The sequence below is a fragment of the Coccomyxa subellipsoidea genome (genome assembly GCF_000258705.1).
Source record: "Coccomyxa subellipsoidea C-169, whole genome shotgun sequence".
Lineage (NCBI taxonomy): Eukaryota > Viridiplantae > Chlorophyta > Trebouxiophyceae > Coccomyxaceae > Coccomyxa > Coccomyxa subellipsoidea.
The window spans coordinates 95258-122373 of record NW_005178028.1 but is presented as its reverse complement, the minus strand read 5'-3'; the positions used below and the strand labels follow the sequence as shown (position 1 = coordinate 122373).

At 53.9% G+C, this 27116-nt stretch overlaps 6 protein-coding genes across 6 annotated transcripts; 3 read left to right on the top strand and 3 right to left on the bottom strand.

The window, feature by feature from the left end:
• Positions 1-38: 38 nt before the first annotated feature.
• COCSUDRAFT_43835 (hypothetical protein) lies at positions 39-3581 on the top strand (the record flags this gene model as incomplete). Its single annotated transcript, XM_005644861.1, has 8 exons — positions 39-185; positions 361-525; positions 678-848; positions 1204-1421; positions 1574-1759; positions 1894-2134; positions 2355-2702; positions 3384-3581. 8 exons carry the CDS (start codon positions 39-41, stop codon positions 3579-3581), a joined length of 1674 nt encoding a protein of 557 aa, XP_005644918.1.
• Positions 3582-4593: 1012 nt separating this feature from the next.
• COCSUDRAFT_67334 (hypothetical protein) lies at positions 4594-9043 on the bottom strand (the record flags this gene model as incomplete). Its single annotated transcript, XM_005644860.1, has 8 exons — positions 4594-4992; positions 5436-5571; positions 5960-6059; positions 6358-6445; positions 6827-6950; positions 7557-7792; positions 8185-8435; positions 8927-9043. The coding sequence occupies 8 exons, from the start codon at positions 9041-9043 to the stop codon at positions 4830-4832; spliced, it is 1215 nt and encodes a 404-aa protein (XP_005644917.1). The 3' UTR covers positions 4594-4829.
• A 1053-nt stretch (positions 9044-10096) lies between these two features.
• Positions 10097-10971, bottom strand: COCSUDRAFT_8690 (hypothetical protein; the record flags this gene model as incomplete). Its single annotated transcript, XM_005644859.1, has 3 exons — positions 10097-10174; positions 10538-10637; positions 10886-10971. Coding segments are annotated over 3 exons (264 nt in total), but the record flags the coding sequence as incomplete, so codon positions are not given.
• Positions 10972-12537: 1566 nt separating this feature from the next.
• Positions 12538-17072, top strand: COCSUDRAFT_67333 (acid phosphatase/Vanadium-dependent haloperoxidase; the record flags this gene model as incomplete). Its single annotated transcript, XM_005644858.1, has 8 exons — positions 12538-12626; positions 12781-12939; positions 13286-13394; positions 13752-13877; positions 14205-14373; positions 14725-14900; positions 15304-15437; positions 15923-17072. 8 exons carry the CDS (start codon positions 12538-12540, stop codon positions 16119-16121), a joined length of 1161 nt encoding a protein of 386 aa, XP_005644915.1. The 3' UTR covers positions 16122-17072.
• Positions 17073-17623: 551 nt separating this feature from the next.
• On the bottom strand, positions 17624-22203 carry COCSUDRAFT_57521 (hypothetical protein; the record flags this gene model as incomplete). The annotated part of the gene is made up of 9 exons (XM_005644857.1): positions 17624-17766; positions 18114-18282; positions 18814-18934; positions 19224-19447; positions 19751-19897; positions 20160-20329; positions 20639-21534; positions 21671-21796; positions 22100-22203. 9 exons carry the CDS (start codon positions 22201-22203, stop codon positions 17624-17626), a joined length of 2100 nt encoding a protein of 699 aa, XP_005644914.1.
• Positions 22204-22699: 496 nt separating this feature from the next.
• On the top strand, positions 22700-23521 carry COCSUDRAFT_9065 (CheY-like protein; the record flags this gene model as incomplete). The annotated part of the gene is made up of 4 exons (XM_005644856.1): positions 22700-22790; positions 22937-23016; positions 23120-23204; positions 23391-23521. Coding segments are annotated over 4 exons (387 nt in total), but the record flags the coding sequence as incomplete, so codon positions are not given.
• Between the last annotated feature and the right edge of the window lie 3595 nt (positions 23522-27116).

Here is a 27116-nt window from a genome sequence, read left to right as displayed (position 1 = left end):
ATCAGCTGATGTATTGCAGGCCAGGAGGCGAAAGAACTATGACGACCTTTTACACCAACGCCCCCAATAGCGTGTTCTTCAACAGATGTGTCCATCCTGCCTTCAGAGAAGCTCCAGTCATGTCGCGCTTCCGGACCCCAAGTGACGGCTCTGTCACATCGACCTGTCACACAATGCTCGAGGAGGTGGGAGGCCCCTGTCTGCAGTGCTGGCCGCCAGTGGCAGTGCTGCTGTGAAGATAATGCTTATCAGCTTGGTGAACCATCAGGATAAAGATTGTTACACAAGAATTGCGAGGCCATGCTGCTTGTCTGCTTGTGCTGGAAATAGCTCGCTGACATGAGCCTGGCTGCGATGCAGGCAATCTCAGTGTGGAGGAGGCGGGCCGTAGCCCAGGTGCCGTACGGATCTGCGCACGAGTCAATCGGATGCATCACAGCGGCATTGGAGCTGCGAAAAGACAGCCTGGAGCTGCTGCTTCTCAGAGCGGCCCTGCACATCGCCTGGGGTGATCTGGCAGCGGCGGTGAGGCCTCTTCCTGTGCCTCTCTTCCCTCTCACCGTCTTTCCCTTGTCACCCAAGTGCAAACCACACAGACACCACAGGCACCTGGGGAGATGTTGTCTTGTTGGAATCCATTTAATCTCAAAGTTCCTTCCTGGCGTGGAATTCTGCAGGAAGTTGATGCCAGCACGTGCGCGGCTCTATACCAGGGGAGACCGGACGTGTATTATGTGAGAGGGTGGGCGCGGGCAGGCCTCAATAATGTGAGCGGCGCGGAAGCCGATCTGCGCACCTGCATCTTGATGCTGCATCCCAGCGATCCCAACCGCCACAATCAGGAGCAGGTGAGTCACAGATTCGTCAGCCCCTCAGTGCTTTCCCATCTTGCACCTCATCCAGTCGCTGTGGGAGCCCAGCTGTAAAGGATCAAGTAGGACAATGGGTCTAATGGTAGTAGACCTTCTGATCAGCTTGGGCTCGACACAGACGCTAGGCAGGTAATAATCCCTTATGGCACATCTCAGCTGACTGGACAAGTTTTGGAATTGAACCTAGTGTCCCTGATCGAAGGAATTACGGATGTGCAGCAGTGATGTGTCATACCTGCCGCTGTCTTCGTGCAGCAGTTGCAGTACCTGACTGCTTTGCACCGCCACGGGCAAGCGACGGTGTACTCGCCTGACTTGACTGCATGCGCAGGAGCTGTGGGCGCTGCTGCAGTGGGCACCCCAAGTGCCGGAGCAGCAGCGTGCCGCTGCCATTCAGGCATCCGCTGCACGCCTGGCGCAGGCCGACCAGCTGGCCTGGGAGGCCTTGGCACATGGCAACCAAGTGTTCTCGGAGTGGTACTTGGCCGCGGCCGCTCAACAAGTTGTGAGCGGCCCGCAGAGGCCCCCCGGCCTTCCACGGTGCCCGAGGTACATCCCCCGCACTTGCATGCTCATGACATCAGGCAAAAACACCTTCCATCAACACAGCTTACGTGCTCTGCTTCGTGAGCCTGTTCAGCAAGTTGTGTCAGACGCAGAATCATTGGCACGGGGTGATGTCTTTGTTGTCTGTTGGTCAGGCCGGCCTCGCGCCCAGCGCCAGAGCGGTCGCTGCAGCTCTGCTCAGCCGCCGCTTCCAAGGAAGGCAGCCCAACTTCAGAGGCCGGGACCACTCCAGCCGCGGCCCACAAGGAGGCTCACAGCAAAACCCTGTCTCCTGTGAAGACGGCAACTGCGGATGAGCTCTGCACCGCTGCACCAGACGGGTGCGATCAAGCCCTCACTCTTGAGCAGCCCATTCCACTGCTATTCATGTCGCTTCAATTGATACCACTCGAGGGCATAGCACTCTGCGGCAGCCACAGCATATGCTGACACTGACGAGGCTGCTGTGGCGCAGGGCAAAGGCGGCCCCCACCACAGACCCCATCAGCCCCAACACCGTCCTACCTGGGCCTCTCAGAAAGCCAACTACGCGGCCGGCCAGCTCACGAGCCGACACGGCTGATGATGTCAGCGCTAGCCTGGCCGCCAGCTCAGCGCCGACCGGCGCCGGACGGCGCACCACATCAGCTGCCGACCTTGCAGCAGACGTTGACAGCCTCATCAGCACCTGCAACTACCTGTCTCATGAGAAGCAGGTGACATCTGCCCTCAGAGGCATCGCACATTCCTCGTGCCAAATGTTATTTTGCAAGTGCATGCAAAAGTGTCTCCAAGCCTCTGGAGCAAGTGCAGGGATCATGCAAACCACTGGGCATTTGCTGCAGTCCTCTGCGTAACCTGCGATCTTTGCAGTTCCCCATTGCTTTGCTAATGCTATCCATCATACCTGATGTTGTCTGTCTTGTGGCTGTGCAGCCCCTGAGCAGTGCAGAGCTCTCGCGTCCGGCACCACTGGAGATCTGCCCCGGCCTGCGCAAGCTGGGAAGTAGTGACGGCAGCGCTGAGTCATCACCTGCGCTGTCAGCTGGAGGCTGCGCTGGCGATGACGGGCTCGATGTCAGCGGCGCCGAGGATGACGTCAGCGATCGCGTCGTCATGAAGAGCTCCCTGCGGGCCTCTGCGCCCGCCTTCATGCCGGCCGCCGGCTTCTCGCCCCTTGAGCCTGATACCGCAGCCGCCGTAGACGGCAGCCGGGCCGATGGCGCAGTCGCTGGCTATGGTGCTTCGGCCGAACCGGCCAAGGAGCAGCTCCTTGAGCAGCAGGTGACATATGCACTCAAAAGGATGGCACACAGGGTTTGACAACCCAGGAGGATTCCCGGAAGGAATGCCCAGTGATGAGGGGGAGAGGAGGCTAAAGAGGGGGTCATCCCGAGGAAGTTGGCCCAGGCACTCCTGTGACAAGGGGGTTAAGCCCTGAGATTGCCTGGGAAAAGTGCAGGAGGACCCCGACACTTTCGGGCAGGATTATGTATGACTGGCTGCCCACTATTATTGATAGGTGTAATACCCAATCTGTGCATGTGGATCCATGCAATCGGCATGCTTACAGCCAAAAACTCTCCTCTGCGAGGCTTCATTTTGGGGTTCCCCCGAGATAAGATATAGATTGTATGGGGTCACCACGGCAAATCACAACTTTGCTACCATAAAGCCCAGGGCGTTGTCCCGGAGGTTTTTGCCCAGACCCCAGGGCAAACCCGGGTTTCTGGCCACCCCCTGTCAAAACCTGAACGAGCAAGACCCTCGTGCCAAAATGCCCGTTACAGTTATTTTGCAAGTGCATGCAATCGTGTCACGGAGCCTCTGGAGCAAATGCAGGGATCATTCACAACACTGGGCATTTGCCGCACTTCTCTGCATGACCTGTGATCTTTGCGGTTCCCAATTGATTTGCTGATGCCATCAATCATCACTGATGTCGTCTATCTTGTGGCTGTGCAGCCCCTGAGTGAGTCGTCTGGGCCTGATCTGGCGCTGGCAGTTGCACTCGCTGACATGGACAGTGAGTCACCCGCACTTGATCTAGCGTTGGCAGCCGCCAGCTCTGGCGCGTCGGCTGAGCCCGCCAAGAAGCAGCGCTCTAAGAGCAAGACCAATAACGCACAGAAGAAGAGGAAGGGGCGCAAAGGCCGCACTTGAAGGATCCCTCCACAGAGGTCAAAACATGCTGGGGGATTGATGGACCAAAGTCATGGAAATGAACAAAAGTTGACTGGCATGCGAAGAAGCCGGATGAACACCACTGGATGCATTGCCTCAATGTGCGATGCAGACGCAGGTGTGGCAAGCTGATCTTGGCTGGTATGCCAGTTAGTAATCTGTTTGCATGTCAATCTTTTCTGATAATTCCCTGCACTGCCTGTTGAAAAGAGAGGCAGGTCAGTGTGTCATAGTGGGAGATGGTTCGGATCGAACTGATGCAATACTAGTGCAGCACTTAGAAGATACCCTGTTGCACGCCCAAAATTTATCACAGTAGGATTTTGACTTGTACACCTTACTATCTTGACTGCCACATTAGCCACCATGCTACCATGGCAAAACCACTCAAACCCACAATGAAGGTGCACATTCAGACATTTATGCGTTTAACGATTCGATGTCTGGTTCCTACTCGCCTCGTTCTTGTTCAGACATGCCCATGTACGCAGCTTATGTGTACAATATTGGTTATCCTCACTTGAGGGCACATATATGCATATAAAACAAGATGAGAGCATTCGCCACCCTAATAATTGAATGCAGCAACGCAACAGTTTTGGCAAAATCGATCTACAACAAGAAACCCGCAGATAGTCACTCAAACAAATGGAGTTTGCTTAAGTCGCAACGGTTCAACGCTCTTCTCACAAAAGGTCCAGACGAAACGCAGCTGTGCCTTCAGTGAAGGTACCTTGCTGCTAGAAGCTGCAGAGCGCATTGCACTGAGGCTGAGATTGTTCAGCAGCCAGAGACTAATGAAGAGCAATAAAACTTAATGTCAAAAGAATTGCCACAGCAACAAATGCAAGCCACTGAATGGGCTGGCCCTTCTTGCTTGTTCTCTCAAAACACCCATCACAAGGTCAGAACATGATTTGACGCCCACGGCAAGTTTCCGCTTTATGGTGTGCATTGCTGCACTCCTTCTGCACGCCCTGCAGCGTGGCTCAGTCTCAGATTGTGCTGCAGAACCTTTAAGAAATATCTTGACGGTACTTCAACGCCTTTCATGGCGTTTAGACATCAAAAGAATGCTACAGTGAGGGATCTGTTTGGCAGTCAGGATCCCCCCGAGCGCAGACAGTGGCAGAATTGTGGGACTCCGGTGGGACTCCGGTGGTGGTGGCTGGGAACCGGGGGGTCCTATAAAGTGGCGGTGGCTCCAGCGGTGGCGGAGCGGGGGTCCTATGAGGTAGCGGTGGTACCGGCGGTGGGGGAGCGGGGGACCTCCTGCCAGATGTCAGTGCGGATGGGGTCGGCGTTTGAGTTGACTCCCTTCTTGATCGGGTAGCCCGGCTGTGATGCCAGCCCGAAGGCCGCCAGTGGAGCGCCCACATTGCGAGGCACCCTGCGCAGGAAACAAGTGTATCTCAGGACAAAGTAGCACACAATGTCACCAAAGGAGCAAGCCCAAGCCTTGGGAAGGTTTGGTGAATGTTCTGTTGAATAGAGGGGAGCTGCATCTTGGGAGATGTCATCAATTACCAAAAATGCAACATTTCGACAGAGGATGCAGTAACAAAGACACATGCATCGAATGAGATGGGTACACTGCAATAGGGCCTCTTCATATGCTGTTGCGCACTCGCAAGGGGAAATATACAGCAAAGGCAATCACAGAGGGTCTCACCAAAAATCCTTTGTGCTCGGATCTCAGCCCCTACTCAGTCAATACGATAGTTTACTACAAATGAGGTTATAGAGGTCATCTGTGGCCTTAGGGTCCAGAGGAACACATACGATAGCTCCCTGACAATCGCAGAGCACAGGGGGGTCAAGAGGGGGCCCCACCTGAAGAAGCCCTTCTCGCCCCAGGTCTCCCCCCAGCTATTCTTGATGATCCAGAAGTCCTCCCCCTCTTTGGTAGTGCCATAACCCACCACCACAACTGCGTGGTCCAGAGGATCTGTGCACCCGCCTGGAATGTCTGCACAATGCATCACAACCTGTCAGCTGCTGTCAGACTTTCCCAGGATGCTCTTAAATACAGTCTCTGCTCGCTTCCCAATCAAGTCATGTGATGGGAATGAGTGGAAATAGCTGTGGCTGTTGATGCGCTCACTGTCAAAGCGTGAGGTGATGCCCTGAAGGGTTTACGGCACAAAAATTGGTGGCCAATCATCCTCCGGAATAAGCATGCCAGGATATCCTTTTCGTATCATGTTCCTTACATCAGGCAATACCGAGCAGGCTTGAATTGAATTGAGTTGCCCTGACGGCACTCTTCAGGCATTTATGGTCAAAAGTCCCTTCAGGGCAAGGGTATTGCTTAGGATGATGCGCTAGGGTTCAGGGGTAATAAAGGGGCTGCACACCGGTGCCTGGGATCTTGAAGATGCCGCTAGTGTATGCGTGCCAGTTGTCAATGTGATCACCGCAGCACACCGCAACCGCCACCGGGTGCTGACTCACCGCCTGCGCCAGCATTAACATTACTAAGCCACCCTCTTTTGCTCAGGAATCTAGAATGGGCTTTCTCAGCAATGTCACATACAGAGACGGTCTCTGTATGTTTTGATGTTGGCCTTAGTAAGGCTTCTATGATGACCTCAAGGTCGGGCACTCTCCATTATAACAAGCAAAGCAGGGATGCTTAAGACAGTCCGGAGTCCTTCTATGCTTTCGTCGCTGGCAATGCAATGGTGATTGCAGGGTGCAGGGTACATCAAGGGGGATGACTGGCACAGAAAGGGGGTGAACAACAAAGGAGCACCTGTGCAAGGGCCGTCTCGTTCTGCACCGGCACATGTCCAAAGCCGTCCAAAGTAGAAGCCTTGGGTGCCAGGCCCTCCTTGTCACGGCTGCAATCACGCACAAAAAATTTGATCTCCGTGGCACTTGATGAAGAGGGATGACTCCTTCACACTGCCTTGTAACTTGTGCTTGGCAGTGTTGCATGCATGACCGTGCAAAGTTCTGCTAGCTGCATGCCATAACCAAAGCTAGTAGTCAAAACAACGATGAGGCCAAGCCTTCAGACCACAATATCAAGCAGTAGATTTGTTGTTTTCTATCTGTATTCTCGACAATATGAGAGGATGACATGCGCCGCAGGGATGTCCCTTGCTCAGCATCACTTGTTTTCACTCTCTTGTCATCAGATGACTTGAACTGGGCCTGAGACTCCTGCAGGCTTCAGGAGACTTTAGGTTTGAATTTAAATTTGGAAATTGAATGCGCACATGCACTTGTCGTCGTGGGCCAAGTAGGGGTACTCTTTCTCTGTGTCGATGCCCCCATTGTCTATAATGTAATCCACCCCGCCCTCAAAATCGCCACCCTCGCAGCCCAAATCATACCAGGGAGCTGCGCGAAACAAAGCACACCATGTCAGAGAACCAAAAGTCACAATTCCATTGGGACGCAGACACCACGTCTCTACTCTACATCAGAAATATGTAAGGCCCTGCCCACAACCGCGCGCACCAGCCTCTAAGGGAAGAGGGGACATGCCAGACAGGGACAAATATCACTCTGTGCCCCTCCAGGGTTCAGTGATACTTGGTAGATTGACATATGAGAATGACTTATCTCCCCTCTGGAGGAGCCTGCAGACGTTGTCAGCCGCCGCTATAGCACTGACAATCCCACCGAATGGAAACACTGCATCAGCAATTACTTCTGTCGCCAGAGATCACATGCCAGCCAATCTTTTCTTCCAGGTAAGCAGGGGACTCTAAGTCACTAGACTGCCCTGAGGTAAGGGTTGGGAGGATGAGCAATGCAATCCCACTCTCCCCATGCAGCCACGTGTGGGATTCTGTGTGCTGAAACTTTCTCAAATCCACTTCTGCAACTGCAAGAGCTGCGCACCCCTGACTGGCCTACCGTGTGCCTTCATATCTAGCAGGCCACGTCAGCACATCACAGTCCCGTTCACTCATTTTCAAATTCAAAAAAGGGTGCGCGCACCAGCCTTATCGCAGTCGATGAGCTGTTGCTCGCTGAGAGAGATGGGCTTGCCGGTGGCCATGGCAACGATGCACTCAGTGACGCCGATGGTCGCAAATGCCCAGCAGCAGCCGCAGGGGGATCCGCCAACGTGCTGGTTCTTGATGGGGCCCACGATGTCCTTTGTTCGCCAGTCCACCTCGGCTGGTGGCACTATGTTCTCGTAGCGGTACCGGTGATCCTTCTTCTTGCCCGCCCTGAACACAGAGAGAACCGGACTACTTAGTTCTCTGATTTGTGGAAATGTGTTTGTTACTTCTGTGGGCCCAAATGCATGTCAAGACTGTTGTTGCCCCAGACAGACGAAAGCCAGGGATGAGAAGCAAATAGCCCATTGCTGCACTGAGAAAACATACCCCGGGATCCGTGCTACCTTCAATCATGCACTGGTCGGTTCCTGGTGTTCTGACATAAAGGATTGTCGTCCTGCCATCCCTAATGAGTAGAAGTGCATGTCAACCTCCCCTCCGTGAAAGAGCGGGAGGTGGTATTCTACTCCCCTCTAGCCCTCATTAACACCATCCCTATATGAGAACACAATTTGGGAAAGCAAGCCAGCAGGCAAAGCACTGGCGGTCTGTGTGCGCACTCGAGGGCCTCCACATTCCTCCTGGACACCTGTCCCAGGTAGCCTGCCTTGAACTCCTCCAGGCTGACATCAGCCAGGCCGTTCACAGACACCTCCGCCGCTGCCCCATTGGCATCGGCGGCCGCCAGCTTTGATGCTTGGCGCTGCACATTGGCAGTCCAAACTGCGAGTCTGCGCTCCGCCTCCTCTGCGCTGCTGTATTCCTTGTTGTTGTGGGCTGCCCAGGCGTCAAACTGCGCGCGCGAGCCAGCCTGGATGGCACAGGACACAGGTTTGACTGGGTGCTAAATGCACTGTGTGACAGTGTATCAGGCGCCGCAGGAGGAATCTGCGATGATCTATAGGCAGATCTTTCAGCCAAACTTATCGACCAGAAGCTTCAGACTTACAGAAGCTTGCACTCTAGGGTAAAAACTGCCATCTTGCTACACGTAAGTAAGAGAGAGACTGGCAGCATGTGCCTTTTGCCACCTGGTGGATGCTACACGCTGTAAAGCTTGTTTATTCCCACATTAGGGGATGGCACTGCGCTGAGGCTGTGCTCAGCGGGAGTTTAGAAGCACGTGACCTTGCAGATGCCGTGCTGACATTTTGCGTAACTGCAGTGACAACGCGGAACCACAACACCATGGAATGCATACAAAACAACATTGAAGGCTGCTATAAAGTGGTTGTCTCTCCTTTCCGTAACATGGGGGCCTATACCAGTGTAGGGGGCGCCCACACGCGGGCCAGGCCTCACCTGTAGCTGTGCGACGCTCACAATGAAGTGCTCTGAGCTAGGCTGCAAAAGCTCAGTCGCACCCGCTATGCAGGCAAACGCCAGAAACAGCGCAGCTACGCAACCGCGTGAAGACATCCTGTTGAGCTGTTTTCTCCCGAACATCCGTCTGAAACCCAACGATACTGTGGAGTAACGGTCAATGACTATAGTATGCTTTAGTGAGATTAAATAGCAAAACTAGTCGTATCGAAAGCGCTTAGAGCATCAGTGCGTCTTGCGTCTTGACGCAGGAATTTCACGTGACTGGAACCCGTGTCGCGGCGATTGGTAAAGGGGCGGAATCTCCCTTGAACGACGATCGAGCCCCAAAAGAATGCCGCTCGAATGCCCACTTGTGCAATGACCAGTATGTCCTGAACTTTACCTTGGTCTGAAGAACAAGAACCTGTGGTGGTGTTGGAAATCATGGAGTCCATGCAAGATTTAGAGCATCGCCACGGTGACCACCCATTGATTTGGGCCCCAATCACCCTATTTCCAGCTGCAGCAGCTGCAGAAGACCATCTTCGAGGAATAGTTGACAGAAGTGCAGCAACTCTGCCTTTACAGTTTTCCTGCCATCTCCAGTGGTCACATGTATTAAAGAATAAGATATGCACAGCAGCGTCGCGCAAAATCGCCTGCAAAATCGCCTTTAGAATTTCCTACTGCAGACAATTCCAGTTTACAATTTGCTGAAATCACTGGGGCAAATGTAACCCGGTCAAAACACTCACACTCTCTCACATCGAAGCTCATTTGCGCCCATCAAAACCCCGGCAGGCCAAAATGTTCCTCAACAGCATGTCCCACAGTAGCCATGCAGTGGGAAATCAATGAATCCCCAAATTTGAAGCAGGATCCCAGATCGTTCCCAAAGGAAAGAAGGCAGCGACTCCATTCTCCCGCTCAAACAGTTCGAGTCAAACCTCACTGCTCCTTTGTTGCCTGCAAACAGAGAACGGGCACTCAGAAAGGGCTTTCGTGAGGGTGGACTTGTATGCCGGTCTCAACAAGCATCTTCTGCCAGCAAAACAGTGTGGTGCTTGTGCTACCAAGGGCTCGCACCTGTCGCCTCTCGCGCTGCGCTGTGACGCGTTTGTGCCAGGCGAGTGCGGCGCGTGTCGGGTTGAGCATGTGGAATCTGCGCGCGGCCGATCGCCGTTCTACGGCTTTGCCGTCCGGGCCCAGCTCTGCCGGCAGCGCAGCCGCCGTGTTGGAGAAAAGCTGCATGATCACAAAGTCCATGACTCATATCACTTGATTATTTCGACAAATGATGTCATCTGAATTGACTGATTCCCGCTCATATCACTAACTCTTCAATATAACGGATTTATCGCATGCTTCCAGATCAAGAACGCTGTGCATTGGCTCCTGCTCTGTAACGCTTCCTCATACATGTTGGCGTGTCAGGATATCATTTAATGTTAGCTGTGCTAATCAATGCAAGCACTAGAAGTGTGCAAAGCGCTTTGACTGGCATTAGGGTCTCCACAGGGTGTTCAGAAGCAGAAGGGCATCGCCATACAAGGGTAAAAGCAAGAAGGTAACTTCAAGGGATATAAAGTCGACAAAGAAGGGGCGCACGTCGAGCACGATGAAGGCCAGGATAGGCGAGAGGTCCAGGGTTCCCCCAATCGTGGGAATCAGCCCACGGAACAGATTTAGGTACGGATCGCACAGCGTGCTGCACGCATGGCACACCGAATTTCAGTGATCACATCAACAACAATGCACGCATTCTGATACCTTTGCAAGACATCTACACGGGGGTTCTGCAGACAGCTCAAGCAATGTGCACCTGAGACTGGTGCTGGAACAAGGCTCATGCAAGCCATTTCAAAGTTCCAAGGAGCTTAGAGTGCGGTCCCTGGTACGTCACGGAATGGGGGTAGATACAGCTGAGAGATGTAGGAGATAAAGAAAGGGGCGCACCTTAGAGGCCCCGCAATGACCTGTGGCGGGTTGGGGAACCAGGTGAGCAGGATGCGCACAATGATGATTGTGTTGTACAGGCTCCTGCGAAGCCACGCCCCACACTATCAACCCCTCTGGCCCTTGTGTTAAGAATCGAGACTCGATCTTTATTACCAGGAATAATTCCAGGAGAAGCAACGCAGGATGCTGGCACTTCCATTGCTATGGGACGACTACGTCAGTGCCAAGGTGCTCCATTCTTTTGCCAGAGCATGGTGACCTGGTTGAATCGGAACGGCATTGTGCAGCATGCAGCAATGATGTTGTGAGCGAAGTGCAGGAAGGGACTGGGTCGCACAGGAAGCTGGAGAAGCCCGTGGTGAGGACCTGCTCCACGGCAGAGTCGCCTGGGATGACAGCTGCAAAGGGCGCCGCGCGAGGAAACACCATCTGTGGTTTTCTCCGCAGATGCACCCTCACATGCAGGCTCTGCCCACAGGGCTTCCTGCAGCAGCAGGGTAGTTTATGTATGGTCCTGCTTGAGGATGAGGGAGTTTCTCTGGTGTGTGTCAGGTACCAACAGGTGTACTGCTTGTGACCAGATAAATGCTCTTAAAATCATTTCATTGAATTGAAGCTGCTAACCATTCATACCAGACTCGACGTATGAAAATTACACGTCTGCAGCAGTTGATGACATTGCCCGATTCCAGCTCAGTTCCTTGATCTCGGTTGTGGGACAGCAACGATCCAGCCTCTCTCCGCCAGTGTACACTCCAAAGATGGGTGACTTCAGGCTGATGGCCACGAGATTCACCTGAGCTCTGACTTCAGCTGCTCGAACGAATTGCCCATTTCCGCAAGCTTACTCGAGACACCGTTGCACAATCGCATGCCAAATTCCGCAGCTGTCTCTGGCCTCCATCCCAAAGGCTGAGGCCCTGTCGACGCCATCCTCTCGATGATGTCCATGACTACTGTATTTAGCTGATCAATTTCTGACTATCTCTGTTGTTCTGCATCCTTGATATTCGGAGGCATGCCCACGCTTGATGCGGTCCCCCGCTCTCACCCTCCAGCTGGCTTCGGCGGCCGCTGCTGCCCTCCTGAGCCATGACACATCTCGAGTCCGATATTGTCCTGGGACGAAATTGCTGTGCGGATTTGTACGTAACTTTTCGTACATATGGATGTCGACTTGTGTAGGTAGATCTGCAGCAGTGAAGGCTGTGTCCGTAGCTGCAGCCTAACTTCCGGGTGCAGCGGTTTTCTCGAGACGCTCACTTTCTTCGATTGTTCTGAGGCAGCCCCAGCCGGCGCAGTCATGAACAGGGTAAAAGATGAAAATAAGGATCTTTCTACCTTTCCTAGGTGCGTGATTGGCCACGCTCCAAACAGTGCATTAGAAGGGACGGCCGTTGAACGATGTCTCACAGATCCACACCTTGGCTATTTTGCCTGGACAATATCTTCATTCCTCAGTTCCGATGTCAGACCAGCATCAGAAACTTGCAAGACGGATGTGGGTTATTATGGCATTTTAATCTACCGGTCTAGTGGTGTGCTCTGCCTTGTCAAACCTCATAACTTTGAGCAATGTGGCATAATAGCTTCCTTGATTGAAGAGGAGGATGGTTGTGTTATACACGAAAGTGGCATCAGCCCTTAGCATGAGGCTTGAGCTCCCAGCTTCACTGCAGCTGCAGACCATTGCAGTGGCGGTCCTTTCCTTTTCTAGGGGGCTTCTGTTGGAGCCAGCGTACACAGCCTGCAGAGCTGCCTTTGCTGTGGCAGTGCTGGCCTCTTTTGGGGACAAAGAGGCAGGAGGCAGCCCTGCAGATCCTGCATGGCGTCACCCATCCAGCCATGAGGCAGCAAGTGTATTATTATCATGGTGTCTGCCAACTCTGCAGGGCGACGAAGGTGCAGAAGCACACGGCATCGTGGCGCCTCTGGCACGTGAACCTGAAGTTTGTGATTGCCAGCCAGCAGTGGGCCACCATCATTCTCACCATCCTCATCTGCTGCGTGCCTGTCGCCATCCTGCATTGGGGCCCTGGCCGCCACCCTCGGTAACCCTCCTTCTCTCCCTTTTCCTGCTGCCTACCCTCTTCCTCGCTGGCTCGGGACCCAACCAGTGCTGGAATCCGCGCGCGCATTGTCTGCGTATATTTAGGATTCACCAATCACCCGTATTGATCATAGAGGAACAAGCGGCGTGTAGTCTCCTTATACTCGTACTTGTAATACTGCCTTACAACAAAACCATCCACATTCAAGTGCAAGTATGAGCGCATGTGCGGCAGTATTTTGGCAGTCTGGCAGCCAATCGCCCAAGGGGAGGTGGTGATGTGGCGTCTAACAACGAGTCCCTGCGGTGAAAGCATTGAATTGAAGGCGGCCGTTATTCTGGCGCAGGGAGCGTGACGTTTTTCTGTACGATGGGACAATTAGTTACCCGCTGGGAGATGACTCAGTGCCTGCCTGGGTGGCATGGGTCATCCCCCTCATACTTCTCATTCTGACGGTGCGCTGAATAGTCTCTTCACCTGCTCAAATTAACAGATCATGCAGACTTCTGTCTGCACCTCATCAACTTATCCCTTGTATGAAGACATGGCCTAAGATCCCGAGAGTGCCTTCACCTCTAAGCCGTCATGTGCATATCTGTGACCGATGCTTAAAAATATAGATTTGCCCCATTGTTGGCTGCCAGAAGTGAAATACTTTCTTTCTCTTTATTCCGTTGCACCTCTGGCATTGCAGATTTTGGGAAAGTGATTTAGACGATGTTGGCTGTCTACCGCACTCTTTGTTCAGAGATCTCCTGGAAGTTTTGAAGTTTGAATGCCTCTCCTGACAGTCACAAGTCCAAAATGAACAGGTGCTCGTGGGCGAGTTTGTGCTGTACAAGCCGCTGCACGCCAACATCACCAATGCAATCACCACGACGCTACACTTTGTCATCGATGCTCTCGCAGCTTTCATAGTGGCCATCCTGGTGCAAGTGGTGTGCCCCTTTTTGCTCAGCTCTTTGAATATTTGGATTCAGATTGAGCTTACTCTGGAGACATGCATGCCTGGCAAAACGTGTCTGCTTGTATCCCTTGTCCCTTGCATTTGAGGGGGCCCTATTCTTCCCTGGCTCTCAGTCTGTCACCCCACACATCACCATTGCTTTAAACAATTTGCGCCATCCATCCGCCACGATTGCAAATTTGACACTTCTGGTGATCTGTGTTTGAGGAAACCGATTCAATGATCTGTGTTTGAGGAAACCGATTCAAAAACCAATCTTGCGGCAAGTGCATGCCTGACAATGTGGGTGCGCGGACAGGCCACAAAATCGGCTGTGGGTCGGCTGCGCCCCGACTTCCTCGACCGGTGTCAGCCGGCCGGGGGGGCCAACTACCAATTCAAACCCCAGTACGGCACGGACACCGGCGTGGTCTGTACCCAGACCGACATCAAGCTTCTGGACGACGGCCGCAGCAGCTTCCCCTCAGGTGCGGCTTCACCCAGCTTCCGAGTAGGATCAATTGATACTTCTCCTTTTGTTCATCTCTCTTCGGAGCATGAGTCGCATGCTGCATGTCTTGTTTGTTACTGCAAAGTCCAGGGAGTGAATAGCTCATGAATCTTTGACGCAGCATGTCTTGTTGTAAATTGTACCGTCTATGTGTCCAATGCCTTGTGATGTCAAGGCCCACCATCTTTGGGCTGAGCCTCCTTCTTGTGACCTGCAAGTTTGTTTTTAGCAGCCTGCTTCCATCGCATGGTGCTGTCTTCGTAAGGTCTATGTGTGAGTTACCATCACTTCGAAGCGCTGATGTCATGCTGTGATGTCATGCGGGCAGGCCACGCGTGCATGTCGGCGGTGTTCGTGTGGTACACTGCGGGCTACTTCATGTGGGCCATCTACTTCCGCCACCGGCAGAGCGTCTTTGGCCGCTTTATTGAGCGCACCTCCTGGCTCGGCTTCTTCGTCAAAGATCTGGGCCACGCACTCGCACTCTACTGGATCCTTCTCAACGTGAGCTCCCTTTTGAAGAAGTGCTGTTCAGCAGGTTTGCAGTGTGATTTCCGCTCAAAATGCATGATGGCTCAATGAGGGGTCTCTTGTGCCCTGATCGCTTGTGCAAGTCGATCTGCTAATTCATTGATGGTTTTTCCGCTACTTCAGTCTTGGACCCTGATGTTATTGAACCCACCAATGACCTTTGCAGATCAGGCTTGCCCGAGGTGTCATGGCGGGAGTGGCACACCAATACATTTGTTCTTAAAGCTAGACCTCAGATCCCAGATGCATGCATCCCGCCTCAGAGCATTACGCTGGCTGGATACACGGATCCTTCTCTGGGTAAAAGCTTTTTGATCGGGAGTATATTGTCCTAATGAGATGCTCGGATATAATGTCCTGCTGTGTGAAATTACAGGTGGGCTTTTCGTGGGCAGTTGCTGGCTCAAGGATCGTGGACAACAAGCACCACCCTTCTGACGTGGTCGGTGGCTTCTTCCTGGGTGCCAGCGTGGCGCTCATTTTTGTCATCCGCGCCACTGCCTGCCTGAAGTGAGCTCCCCTTCTCATCCCTCTGCTTTGACAGCGCTCAAGACACGACTGTCAAATACTGCTCGACACTCGAGTGCAGTGTGGTAGATTGGCGGAGCAAGTGGGGTGCACACTCATTGCTGAGGCTTCCAGGCCATTTGCAGGTGATTTTGTCACAGTCACTGCTCTTTGTCAGATGCAAGGTGCACGAGAGATAAGCTTCACTGCAACCTTATGAGTTTAGGCGAATTTTTGGCTTTCAGTGTATGACCAGAGGCGTGCAAGGAGGCTCTTGAAATTAAAAAAGATCATGTGACACAGTAACACAGAGTGCTCACACTGCACATGGTCTAAGCAGAGTGCGCCATGTCCTTGTGATGTCATAAGATAGTAAGACATAGAGTGTTCATTAAAGACATGGTCTGAGCAGGTCCTGGTTCGCAAGTTCATCCCAGTGTCTTTCCAACATAGCCTGCATGCAATTTGCGCCATGCACTGCCTCGCAGGTTCATCCCGGTGTACAACATCGACACAGATGGCGCGGAGCACTTAAGAGGCGGCGAGCATGGCGTGGGAGATAATCGATTGGAGATGGCAGAGATGGGGGACGCACCCCCCGCTGGTGGTATCCCCATGGGCTCTGTCAGCCCTCAGCCTGGGAGGGCCAACTCCCTGGGAGTCGCGCATTCAATACCCCTGAATTAGAGCCGGGGTTGGGGTAATAACTTTTCTATTACCGAGTGGCAGCCTGCTTAAACCACGGGTCGTCTTTGGGGAGTTTGATGCTAGCTCAAGGGGTGTTGAGAAACCACATGGATCGTCAATGGAACTACTGCAGCGGTCCATCTCCTGATCTAGCACAGATGCATCTTTTCTTGGGTGACCCCAAAGTCTTGTATCTTTGCGAGCCTGTTGGCAGGGGAAGAGGAGAACTTCTTGAGGAGGCCTGGAAGACATGCAGGGACTCTGGGATATTATATGCCGGAAAAAATTCATTTGCTGGTTTCTGCCTGCCCCTAGACATACTTGGGTTGCCAATGAGATGGTATCCTGAAGGTTGGCAGAGCTTTGGCAGCCTGGCTTTGCATGCGCATCCAGCTTGAGCAATTGCCAGGGGCGTGTGTGCAGCCTGCAGCTGTGTGACAGTGTACCATTATGACCTTCTGTCAACACCTCAGTGACCTCTTTTGTGCTTGTCACAACCTGACTGACCCTCCATTTGGGGCCGTGCTCTTGCTGCTCAAATGAAGAGTGCATGGCCAGCCCTTTGTAGGGCTACCAGTCACATATGGCACTGTTCTTAGACAAAGGGATGTCTATTTTGGGGAAACCTCTAGGCACCGGGACTTGTGAGTGTGCTGCCGCTGCGTGCTGCATTGGGCACCAGACGAGCTGTCATTCCATGCTTGGTGTTCTGCACTGTCCTCTGCTGTGCGGAGGATTTGCTACTTGGGTCTCGTGCTGCTTGCATGTGAGGAAAGCGTTTGTCGCACAAGTGCACTTTGAGGAGACCTAGAGTTTTTGACTCACTGCTACACTCTCTTTTTTGGAGTAGATTGCAGACTGTCCACTGTCTGCTGTTACTGCAACTGGGTGATTGTTGTCCTGACCTCATACGGTTTTGTACTGGCTGTGTGTAACTCAAGGGAGCTTTGCATGACAAGTCTGAATCTGGAAGGTGCTCAAGAGTCTTTCCCGGTTTGCAGCAGGTTTCAATTTACAAGTAGGGGACCATCCAAAATCATTTTACGCACATGTACTGCCGGTGCATCCGCAAAAAAAACAAGTATTTCCAGAAATCTCTGTGAAGTGGTACAAGTAGCACCGCAATCTATATATTTGGCATTTCAGCACTTCTTTCATGCGTTCATGCGCTTGTTGTAGTTTTCCACAAGGTCGCAGCCGCCGTTGGTTCCAGAAATAGTTTTTTTGTCATGTACAACGCACGTGGATGATAATTCTGTCTGATGCACTGTCCAGAAGCCCAGAGAATCTACAATACTCCTCTTGTCGGGATATCAGCAGAATCATGATCCTGCTGCAGCTGCAGTGCTGCCAAGCACTGCTTAACATGCATTCAGTAAGGCAGGCCTGCAGTAGAGCAACCCTGCTGGACACAACACACTGCACCCAGCCGCTTGTGGGCGATGAAGAGAACTGGGCTGCACAGTTGTTCTTGAGCTTTATTACTGGTTCCTCACGATGCATTAGGTTTGGGCGCCTGTGACTGGCTTGAAGGTACGCCCGGCGGCTGCGCCCTGGGACAGCAGCTTGTTGATCTTGTCCCGGTACAACTGCCAGGTCTCAGCCTCGGACGTTGCCCTGGTGTTTCTGTGTATGATGCGCTCCCCTGGGCCCCCACAAAACTCCCTTCAGCCCAGACTGAAGGGTGCGCAAAAGATCACAACCTGAAAGATGTATGGATAGACACAGGAAGGGTCCCCTTGGAGAAACACACACGCTTCAGCCCCTGCAGCAATGATGGCAGATGCACCATGCACAGGGATCCACCACCAAGGCAATGACTTGAATGCACTTTGCAACAGCCATACGAAACTGCAAATTTTCAGGAGTCTTAATAAGCCCACTCAGAGGGCGTGCAGGCCGCGCAACTTTTATAAGGCACATATTCTAGGTACCCTTTGATTACAGCGGGCACTCTAAAATTATATTAGTGAGAAGGCGGCGGGAAGTCACCGGAGAAGTTGAGCAGCGCGCGCAGGCCGCACTGGGGGGTCCAGCCGGCGGCGGCCAGCACGGCGGCATCGGCCGGGGGGAGGCCCTGCGCCAGATCAGGTGCGCCATCGGCCAGCAGCGCCCCCCGCGTCACCGCCGGCACCGACAGCACCGCCACCAGCCGCTGCACCTGCATTTCAGGCGACCCTTGGGGATTAAAGAATGAAGAGGAACTGTGGGGTAGTAAAGAGGGGTTTCAGGACAATGTTCAGGGCTGCCATGAGTCATACAACCCCTTAATCAGCGTGCCTTAGAACCATGCCTCGCGCATCTGCTGGGATATTTATGTGCTGGCCATAAGAGGTACTCTCTGCCCATCAAAGTGCTGTACCGAAAATGGCCTCTGTCAGGAATAATTGCTGGCAATGACATGGGCAAGGTGATTTGTTGTCTACTGTGGAGCTATTACAGTCCTGCAGCACTACATGTCATGCAGAGCTCGCCGGCAACCACATTCTTCAACACTGGCCGCAGGCAAAATGCATGCATGCAGAAACAGCGAAGATTCCTATCAAAGTCCAATGGTCTGCATCCTTTGAAAGGACAGTCCTTGGCATTTGGTCGCTGCATGCAAATTTCAGAGCAATGGTTTCTCAGGCTGCGGCCTTCTGAGCGTAGATTATGTTCCATTGATTGACTCCATTGGTCATGGGTGAATCACCTGGGCGGCCACCGGCAGCGGCTGCTCCAGGTCGAAGAAGTAGGAGGCGTTTCCATACTCTGGCTTCTCCACCACAATTCGGTTGGCCGCCTCAAACACAAACACAAACGCCTGCAGCTCCCTGCATCAGGCACCGCGCGCCATTCAACGCTAATCTCACTTGGGTATACATAAAATCCTACAATTGACTTTCTCCCATGGCGAAGTCTGCTCAATACAACCAGACTCATCTGCCAGCGCTCCTGGGCTGCACTCACCTCCATTGATGGACCAAGGTTGTTTCAAAAGAAGATACAACAAGTATGCCTTCAATGTAGAGACCATTTAGGAGCCACCTATTGCTCATCAGTCTTATGGGCAGTCTCTTGCCTATAACACTGCAGTCAATTTCCCCTCCAAAAAGGACGCACCGGCACCATCCCCAGCGCACAGGCGCGACCGAGGTTCCATATTTTCCGGCAGCCTCGATCAGGCACTGCAGCGCGCACAGCGTGTACCGGTCCCGCCGCTCCGCAGCCGCCGCGCCGCCGGTCGCCTCGGCCCCGGCCGCCACGCCGTCGGCCGCGTCAATTTCGCGCTCACTGCTGCGCTTCCCTGTCAGCGGCGTCAGGATGCGGGCCAGGATGGAGTGCACCTGCGCAGCATACTCGTTCAAACTCAAATTTATTTCAAACCCTAAATTTCAAATATTCAAACGGCATATACTATGGGTTGTATCTGCCTTGCAGCCCTGCAACCTAGCTCCACGTATGCCAGAGGGCATGCATAGATGATGGGCTCATGACAGGGAGATGCGCCTGCAGGCCCCAGCGAGTAACAGGAGCCTGCAGCTACACATGAGAATGTCCTTGCCCACCACCAGGATCTGCTGCCTCCCTCTGCTGGATCAACCATCCTGTTATTGGCAAAAGAAAGAGCTCTCAGAGGCAGGAACCACCTTGCCGTAGAGATCGGTCAGCTGGGCAGCATTGCTAGGGCCGCCATCGGTGCTGCCGTCATCGTCAGGGGCTGCAGGCTCTAGCAAGGCCATATGCTGCAGGATGTTCTGCTCCTTCAGCAGGCTCAACAGCGCCGGTGCGTCCGCCTGGAATCAGCAAAAGCAAGATTTTCTCTCCTGCATTGCTGAAAATCTCTCACGCGCTTATCTACCATGCCAATTTATGTTGCTGCAAGGGCACATGCTGACGGCTTGCCTCCTTGAGACAGCGACCATCACCACCCATGACTTGTTTCACTTGCTGCAGTGCATTTAACATCTGTTACAGACATTCTCTAATGGCTATCTTTTTCCATATATTATGTCAACCTTGCTGTAGATCAGTGGCCGCGGTGTGAAGGGCCTTTACCTGGAGAGCAGGGTGTGCCGGCACGCTGGGATGCAATTGGGGCCTGCCGCCAGCGCCTCTATTGGCGCCATTTGCATGGATTCCGCTGGCATGCGCTGCCGATCCAGGCTCCGTCTGTGCGCGCAGCATCTTCACTGCCTCGTCCAGACTGTCCCCATCTGCAGCCCCATCTGCAGCAGGGAGAGGCATGCATCAGGCCACTGACAAGACGCATCGCCGTTCAAGCGCTGCCGCTGCGGCTGAAGAAGGAATCCTGCCTAAGGATACTGCGTGCAGTGAGAGAGTCAGACCTCACACTCAGCAGCTACATGAAAGCAAGTTTGCCATATCCTGTCAACAGCTTGTGACCATAGAATGCCCTCATGAAGCTGAAGGATGCGCAGTGTAACAACCACATCAGGTCATTACCACCATGCTAAAAAGTTGCCTGTTGTTGCCCTGAAGCGTTTACTTCATGTGTAAATGGCCCTGTATCGCACCCGTCTCAGCCCTGGCGATCCCGCGGCCGGGCGTCTGCCGGCCCCGGCCCCGCCGCGCGTATCGGCCGCCGCCGCCGTCCATTGGGGCGCGCCCCTTGGCGGCAGGGACAAAAGTCTTTGCGGGACCGCCCCTCCCACGCCCTCGCCCGGTCTGGGAAGGCAAGCCTCTCTCGGCAGTCTGGCCGGCTGGTGCGCCGTTGCCGATCGGCCCGGCGCTGCTGCCCGGCCCGCCGCCGTTCTGCCGCGGCCCAGCCTGCAGCTGTCGAGGCAACTGCATTCCGCGCAGGATGTCAACGCCGGCAAACGCCGACGCCGGCGCGCCGTTCGAATTGGCCGCCTCGGCCCTCAGTGGCCTTGGAGGTGTCGGACACCATCCCTTCCTGAGGTTCTCGCTCTGCTGCTGCTGCAATTGCTGCAGCTGCTGCCGCCATTGGGGCTCTTGTGCCGGCCGCGCGCCATTTGCGGCCGCCGACTCCGAGCCGGGCCGAGAGGTGGGAACGGTGCCCGGGGCCCGTACATTTCTCACATCATTCGTCGTGGCGTGCTGCCGCTGCTGCTCCCAGTGTGGCGCATCTGGCGGCTGCGGAACTGGGCTCTGCAAGGGCGTCGTCTGAGGGCCCAGCCAGGAGGGGCCTCGGAAGAGGGGCCCCCAGACATCTTCCATATTTCTCCGTACCTGCTGCGGATGCTCCGGGGGCCGCGCCTGTTCAGGCCGAGGGCCAGTAGCCCTCTGCCCCGCGTGCGGCTGTGCTGCTGATGTCACATTGGGCGGTAGGATTCTCTGTGCAGATGCCGGCTGCTGCTGGGGTTGTGCATTGCGAGGCAGCGGAGGAAGGGCAGATGGGCATGCAGCGCTCTGATTAGCATCATTTGATGCACCAGCAGCGAGCTGCACCCTGCAAGAGAGGGGGTGGGCTGTCGTTAGGGCAATACTGTGCAGTGTAAAGCCTGAGCATGCAACACAGATACAAGCAACACACTGCATCTACGGGCAGGTAGGCAAATCTGAAGCACTTCTTCAAAGGATCTGACCTGGCCCGGATGTCAGGAAGTTGTCGCACTAGGTCCTCAAACAGCTTTGTTGCCTCAGCACGTAGTGCCTGCAGCTTCTCTGTCTCACGTTCAACATCTTTTTCTCTCTGCGCAACCTGTAGCTCCCTGCGAGAGCAAATGCGTGAAATTTACATGCGACAACTTGCAATCAATTTCTACAATATGTCTTTTACACATCACCGCTGCTGACCTGCAAGCATAGTGCAGGGTTTCGCACCGGGCATCTAGGCGTTTGGATGCTTCCTCAAGCTCCGCTCGACTGGCTGCCTCGCCTTGTTCTATACGGAGCTTTCTTTCGTCGACATATTGATCTATCTTCTGCAACCTGGACATGCAAGAACTGTGAGAAAAGCCATAAGGATGTAGCGACCATGGTCGCCAGACCTCACATAGGATTGGGCCAGCTACCTGCTTTGCAGCTCGCTCTGCAGCTGATCCAACAACCCCTTACAGCTTTCGTGATCATCCCAGCTGTAGTCTGGATCGTCCAAGCTCTTGCGTTTCCTCGACATCAGTCTGGTGATGATCGAGGCATTCTCTGGTGCCTTTTTTTGGCACTACGTCAATGCCATCGCCTGCATGTTACCAAAGAATCACCGGACACCGATCGGAATGGCCGAAACACGATGTGCAAAATACGGAGGGGCAGAAAGTCCCATTCATCCATGCATGCAAAATACGGGCCGCAAAGTCCTCCGAATGCGCAGAAAGTGAGCCCGTAACAAATCGCGGAAATCTTTTGCCCGGCGACGTGGCCCACCTTTGCGTCCAGGCCATGCAAGGTTCTTTGGTGTCAATTGTTTTGACTGAGAGAGCATTTCATCACCCAACATCAGAGGCCTTCGATTGCAGAAATGTTAATGCTCAATACTATAGGCTGTGGTGCTGAAGGGGTGCGCTGCTGAGCGGCCCCAGCAAGGCTAGATGGCCACCGTGGAAACGCCCTGCCCGCCCGCTGATTGTGGCAGTCAGCCGGGCACATGCGGGGTGAAGACTTCAAAGACGGTTGCTCCGAATGACGTGCACATTCTGCTCGTGGATGACGAGCGGCTGTCGCGAGTCGTCGTTGGCAATTTGCTGCGGAAGTGTTCCTACAAAGGTGAGCCACGTTGCCCAGCATTTTTGCTGCAGCTGGTAGCACGAGTGGTCCCTGTTGCTACGTTTAGTCGAGATGATTTTTCGCTTGACATGGTGTGGGATGTCTCTTCAACTCTCTGAGGACTCTTTTTGTTCCCAAATGTGCAGTAACCGAAGCTGGGAGCGGCATGGAAGCACTGGAAATATTGAGAGGACAGCCTCCAGGAACCTTCAGCCTCATCCTCACGGTGAGAAGCCTTAAGGGTGATACTTGACTCCAGTTGTGAAGCTCTATGCCTTCCAACATCTGCTCAGTGGTGCAATCTACTCATTCTTCATGGCCTGTGACAGGATGTGATGATGCCGGACGTGGATGGGATCGAGCTTTTGAGGCATGTCAGGGGCGACGAGGCATGGAGCAACCTGCCTGTCATAAGTAAGTTGCCCCTCGGGCACCGTTTGCGCAGATTTGTTTCTGTGCGAGAAAGCAGTTTGATCCCAGCCATGCTGGTGACATGATACACGTTCCATGTACCATTGCAGGGTATTCTTGCATTCCTGCTGTGGGCGGAGTGAAGAATTACTGTTGACTGGCATCCTGAACGTGACTTTGTTTTTGCAGTGATGTCAGCAAATGAGCGGACAGAGACAGTCTTCGAGTGCATAAGAGGGGGAGCAGAGGACTACCTGCTCAAGCCAGTGACCAAGAAGGAGGTCCAACACATGTGGCAGCATGTGTGGCGTCGGCAGCAGCAGAATGCTCTGCGTGTGCCACATCTGTGCCCAGAGGAAGTGAGTCCCTTGCTCTGTCGAGTTTGTCTTCACCATAGAGTCATGCTTGAGGGTCCATGTCACGGTGGGATTGAATATGGCATGTCAGCAATCGGCTACCATCCTATCAAAGCAAAGCAAGATCTGCAGATCAAGGCTTTGGAGACTTCTGGGGGATCTCAGAATATATGCTGCAGCCAATTACGAGCGCAGAGTTTTTTGAACTCATCAATGTCTAGAAGCTAGGAGAACATTAATTGATTGTCAAGTTGGTGCATGAACAGGCAGAGGACTTCCTGCGAGCGCACAGCGCAACAGCGTCTGTCCCGAGTGCGCCGCTGAGCGTTGTCCAGGCCTCGGCTGAAGCCTTGGAGACTGACCTAGACCAGAAGCCAGCTCATGCTGCGGCCCACAGCGAGGAGCAGCATTTGAGCAGGGAGGAGAGCGTTGAACGAGCAGAGTCTTCTGCCAGATGCCAGACTGCTGCTGGTGAGTGAAAGCCCAGTTTCAAATTTGAGCTGGATAATCAGCCCTGCTGCACTTGTGCTGGCCTCGTGTGTGACTTGTCACCTCTTTGTAAAGGAGGTTCTTTGAGAAGATGGGCTGGCAGCCTTCTTCCAGTCTTGACATCAGTGACTAGTGCAGCAGTAGTGATGTAATTTCTGGGCAATGCTGTGGTATTTATGCTGAAGTTCTTGGCAATGCTGGTGCTACAGGAGGGGAGGGAAGCGCCAGCCAGGATCAGGAAGGGGATGACAGGGAGCGCCGACAATCAGGCGCTGAGGCCGGCCCCTCGGCTGCGCCAGCGCCGGGCCGGCCGGGGCCGGCAGGGGGCGCACCCCGCGGCGGCAGCAGTGAGATCCCGGCGGTGGGCGCCAGAAGGGGAAACCAGGGGCCGCCGCCGACACTCGTGTCCTACTTTGGCCGCCGGGGGTCGACAATACGGCCGGCCGACTCGTTCAGAATTTTCTGCGGCGTGCTGTCGCTACTGAAAACGTTGCATTCGCGCGGTGTCACCCTGCGCCGCGTGCGGCCCTCCATGCTCCGCATCACTTCCAGCGGGGTGAGCATTCATTTGCTGTTTTTTGCGCTTACACTTGTCATTAGGATGCTCCTTCTGATGCATGTGAGTGCTCCGCATCTTTGATGCGGTGACTTTTATTCATTTCATTTCAGGGATACTGAATGACCTGTATGACAACATACTGGAACGGCATGTTGGCATGGGAATATGGCATATGCCCACCGCACCAGTCAGTTGTAGTCATCCAGTTGCAGCAACACCACCCCAGAAGTTGCATGGCATGCATGTCTTGGCCTAATCAATCACGGTATGCAGGTGGCGGTGTCCAGCAGTGCGACGCCGAACCCACAGGAGGAAGCGATGTATGCCTCGCCAGAGGAGCTGCTGTCCGCTGGGACAACTGTGTCGCCCAAGAGTGATGTGTACTCTCTGGGAGTGCTTTTCTTTGAGCTATTCAACCCGGTCAGCGATGACGTGGAAAGGGACCGCGCTCTGCAGGCGCTGCGGCATCGCATATTGCCCCCGCATGTGCTCCAGGTGGGGCGCTGACAAGGGAATCTGTCTTAAGTGAAACTAGTGTTCTGCTGTGGAGATAGATGCATGTTACACGTGCAGAAAGGAATTTCTACTGTTTTTACGTTGAGAATTGCCGCTTTAGCTTCCCATGCCCTGCGGCATACCATCATTTTCCCTGGGGGATATCCCGAAAAGTCTGTGACCTATTAATATATCAGCTATACTTGTGGCATTCTTTGTGGAGAGCCAAGGAGTCCACGTGCCATTTTTGGTGAGCGTGCTTCAACAAGCCTGATATTTACGTGATGAATGATGATTTGATCCCTCGTTTGTGCCTGCAGACGCGGCCCCAGGAGGCAGCGTTTGTGCTGTCGCTGCTGCACCCAGACCCCGACTGCCGGCCCTCTGTGGACGCCATAGTGCGCTCAGAGCTGCTGCTGGCCCTGCACAAGTCCATCCGCCAGAGGAAACACTCCCCAGGTGCGCCGCTGTGATTCTCTATTTTTTATTATATTGTGTGCTCTTCTGATTAATGGTGCGAGCACAGCTGCCCAAAAGCAGAGCTTAGGAGGATGTTTGCATGAGGAGACAATGCTAGTGTGCTGTCGAGAGTCCACGTATGACATCAGCAAGCATCTTTAGCAATGCACTGCGATTGCCTCCTCGAGGCAAAGAATGTCACCTAGCTAAAGGCAGCTTAGGCACTGTTCTTGACTGTCGCTTGCTCGTTGCATTTTGATTTCTTCTGTGGCCAAGGCAATGGGGCATTTCAATTTCTTCTGTGGCCAAGGCAATGGGCCACTAACTAACCCGTCAAATCTTGATGTCTGGTGTGTTCATCAGGTGCGCCTGAAGCAGAGGTGCAGAGCCGGGAGGAGGCGCAGCGGGCGGAGGCGGCCAGGGATGCCCAGCGGGCAAAGGCGGCTGCCCGCAGCAGTGCCCAGGTCGACCAGGACATCCTTGTGGACTTCCTGCGCCTCATGCGGCAAGCCAAGGTGTGCAGCGCCTCTTTGAATACTTCAGCCTCTTGATCGGAAGTATGGGACGTCACTTGGAGTTCCCAGGTCTGATAAGGGAAGCTCCTAGGAGTTTATCCGCTGCCTATGGTCACCGAGCCTGGGGGCAATGACGTGACCAAGGCAGCACATGAGTCGAGAGGACTGCCCTAATCAGGTCCCTGATTAGGCAGGGAATTCTCAAGTGGACCTCCCGTACTTCCAGGGTGCTGCAACATAACGGGCACTGTAGCATCAGTTGCGTATGTGCACAAAGCTTGAAGTGTTTCAGCAGCTTTCCAACTTATGGTCATTGCTTCCATCGCAGGAGGCAGAGGGTGAGGAGTGTGTCAACAGGCTGGGCGCGCTGGACGCTGACATCAGGATGGTGACTCAGCGCTTAGCGAGGGTGACCAACAACAACGTTCCCCTGCTGCCGGACGGTCTCCAACGCGCGATGCTCGGCAGCAACGGCGTCAGGAATGGCGGTGTAGTGAACGGCAGCAGGAAACGCAAGTCCTGCGACATGCAGACATCCTCAGCGCCAAGTCCCGCCCCGATGCCGGAGGCTGGTCCCCTGTCACAACATGGTGCGCCGTGGCTGGACTTCTCTTTGCAGTTTAGCTCCTTCCATGGGTGTTTCTTCCTCTGTAAGTGCTTTTTGACTGCTGTCTCATGGACTTTGGATGCTCCTATTTTCAGTCTGGATACTGGCAGAGAGAGCCAGCCATTGTCTGCGTGCCTGTGCCTTGCATCTCTGCAGGGTGGTGTGCATGATGGGCATCCAAACGTGTGTCCATTTTTACGAGGAGAATGTCGAGCTCAACTTTCGTTAACCTAAATTGTGAGTTGGAAGTGCGCTGATTGCTGTATTGCACTGATGCAGGCGGCGGCGCCAACAAGGCGGTGGAGGCAAGCTGGCGACGCGTCTCCACAGCCTTCCATGCGCTGGAGGGCGCCTTCTTCGCGCGGCGAAAGGCCCTTGCCGCACAGCAGAGCCCGGGAGATTTGGCGCAGCAGAACGCAAACCCTGCCGCGCTCA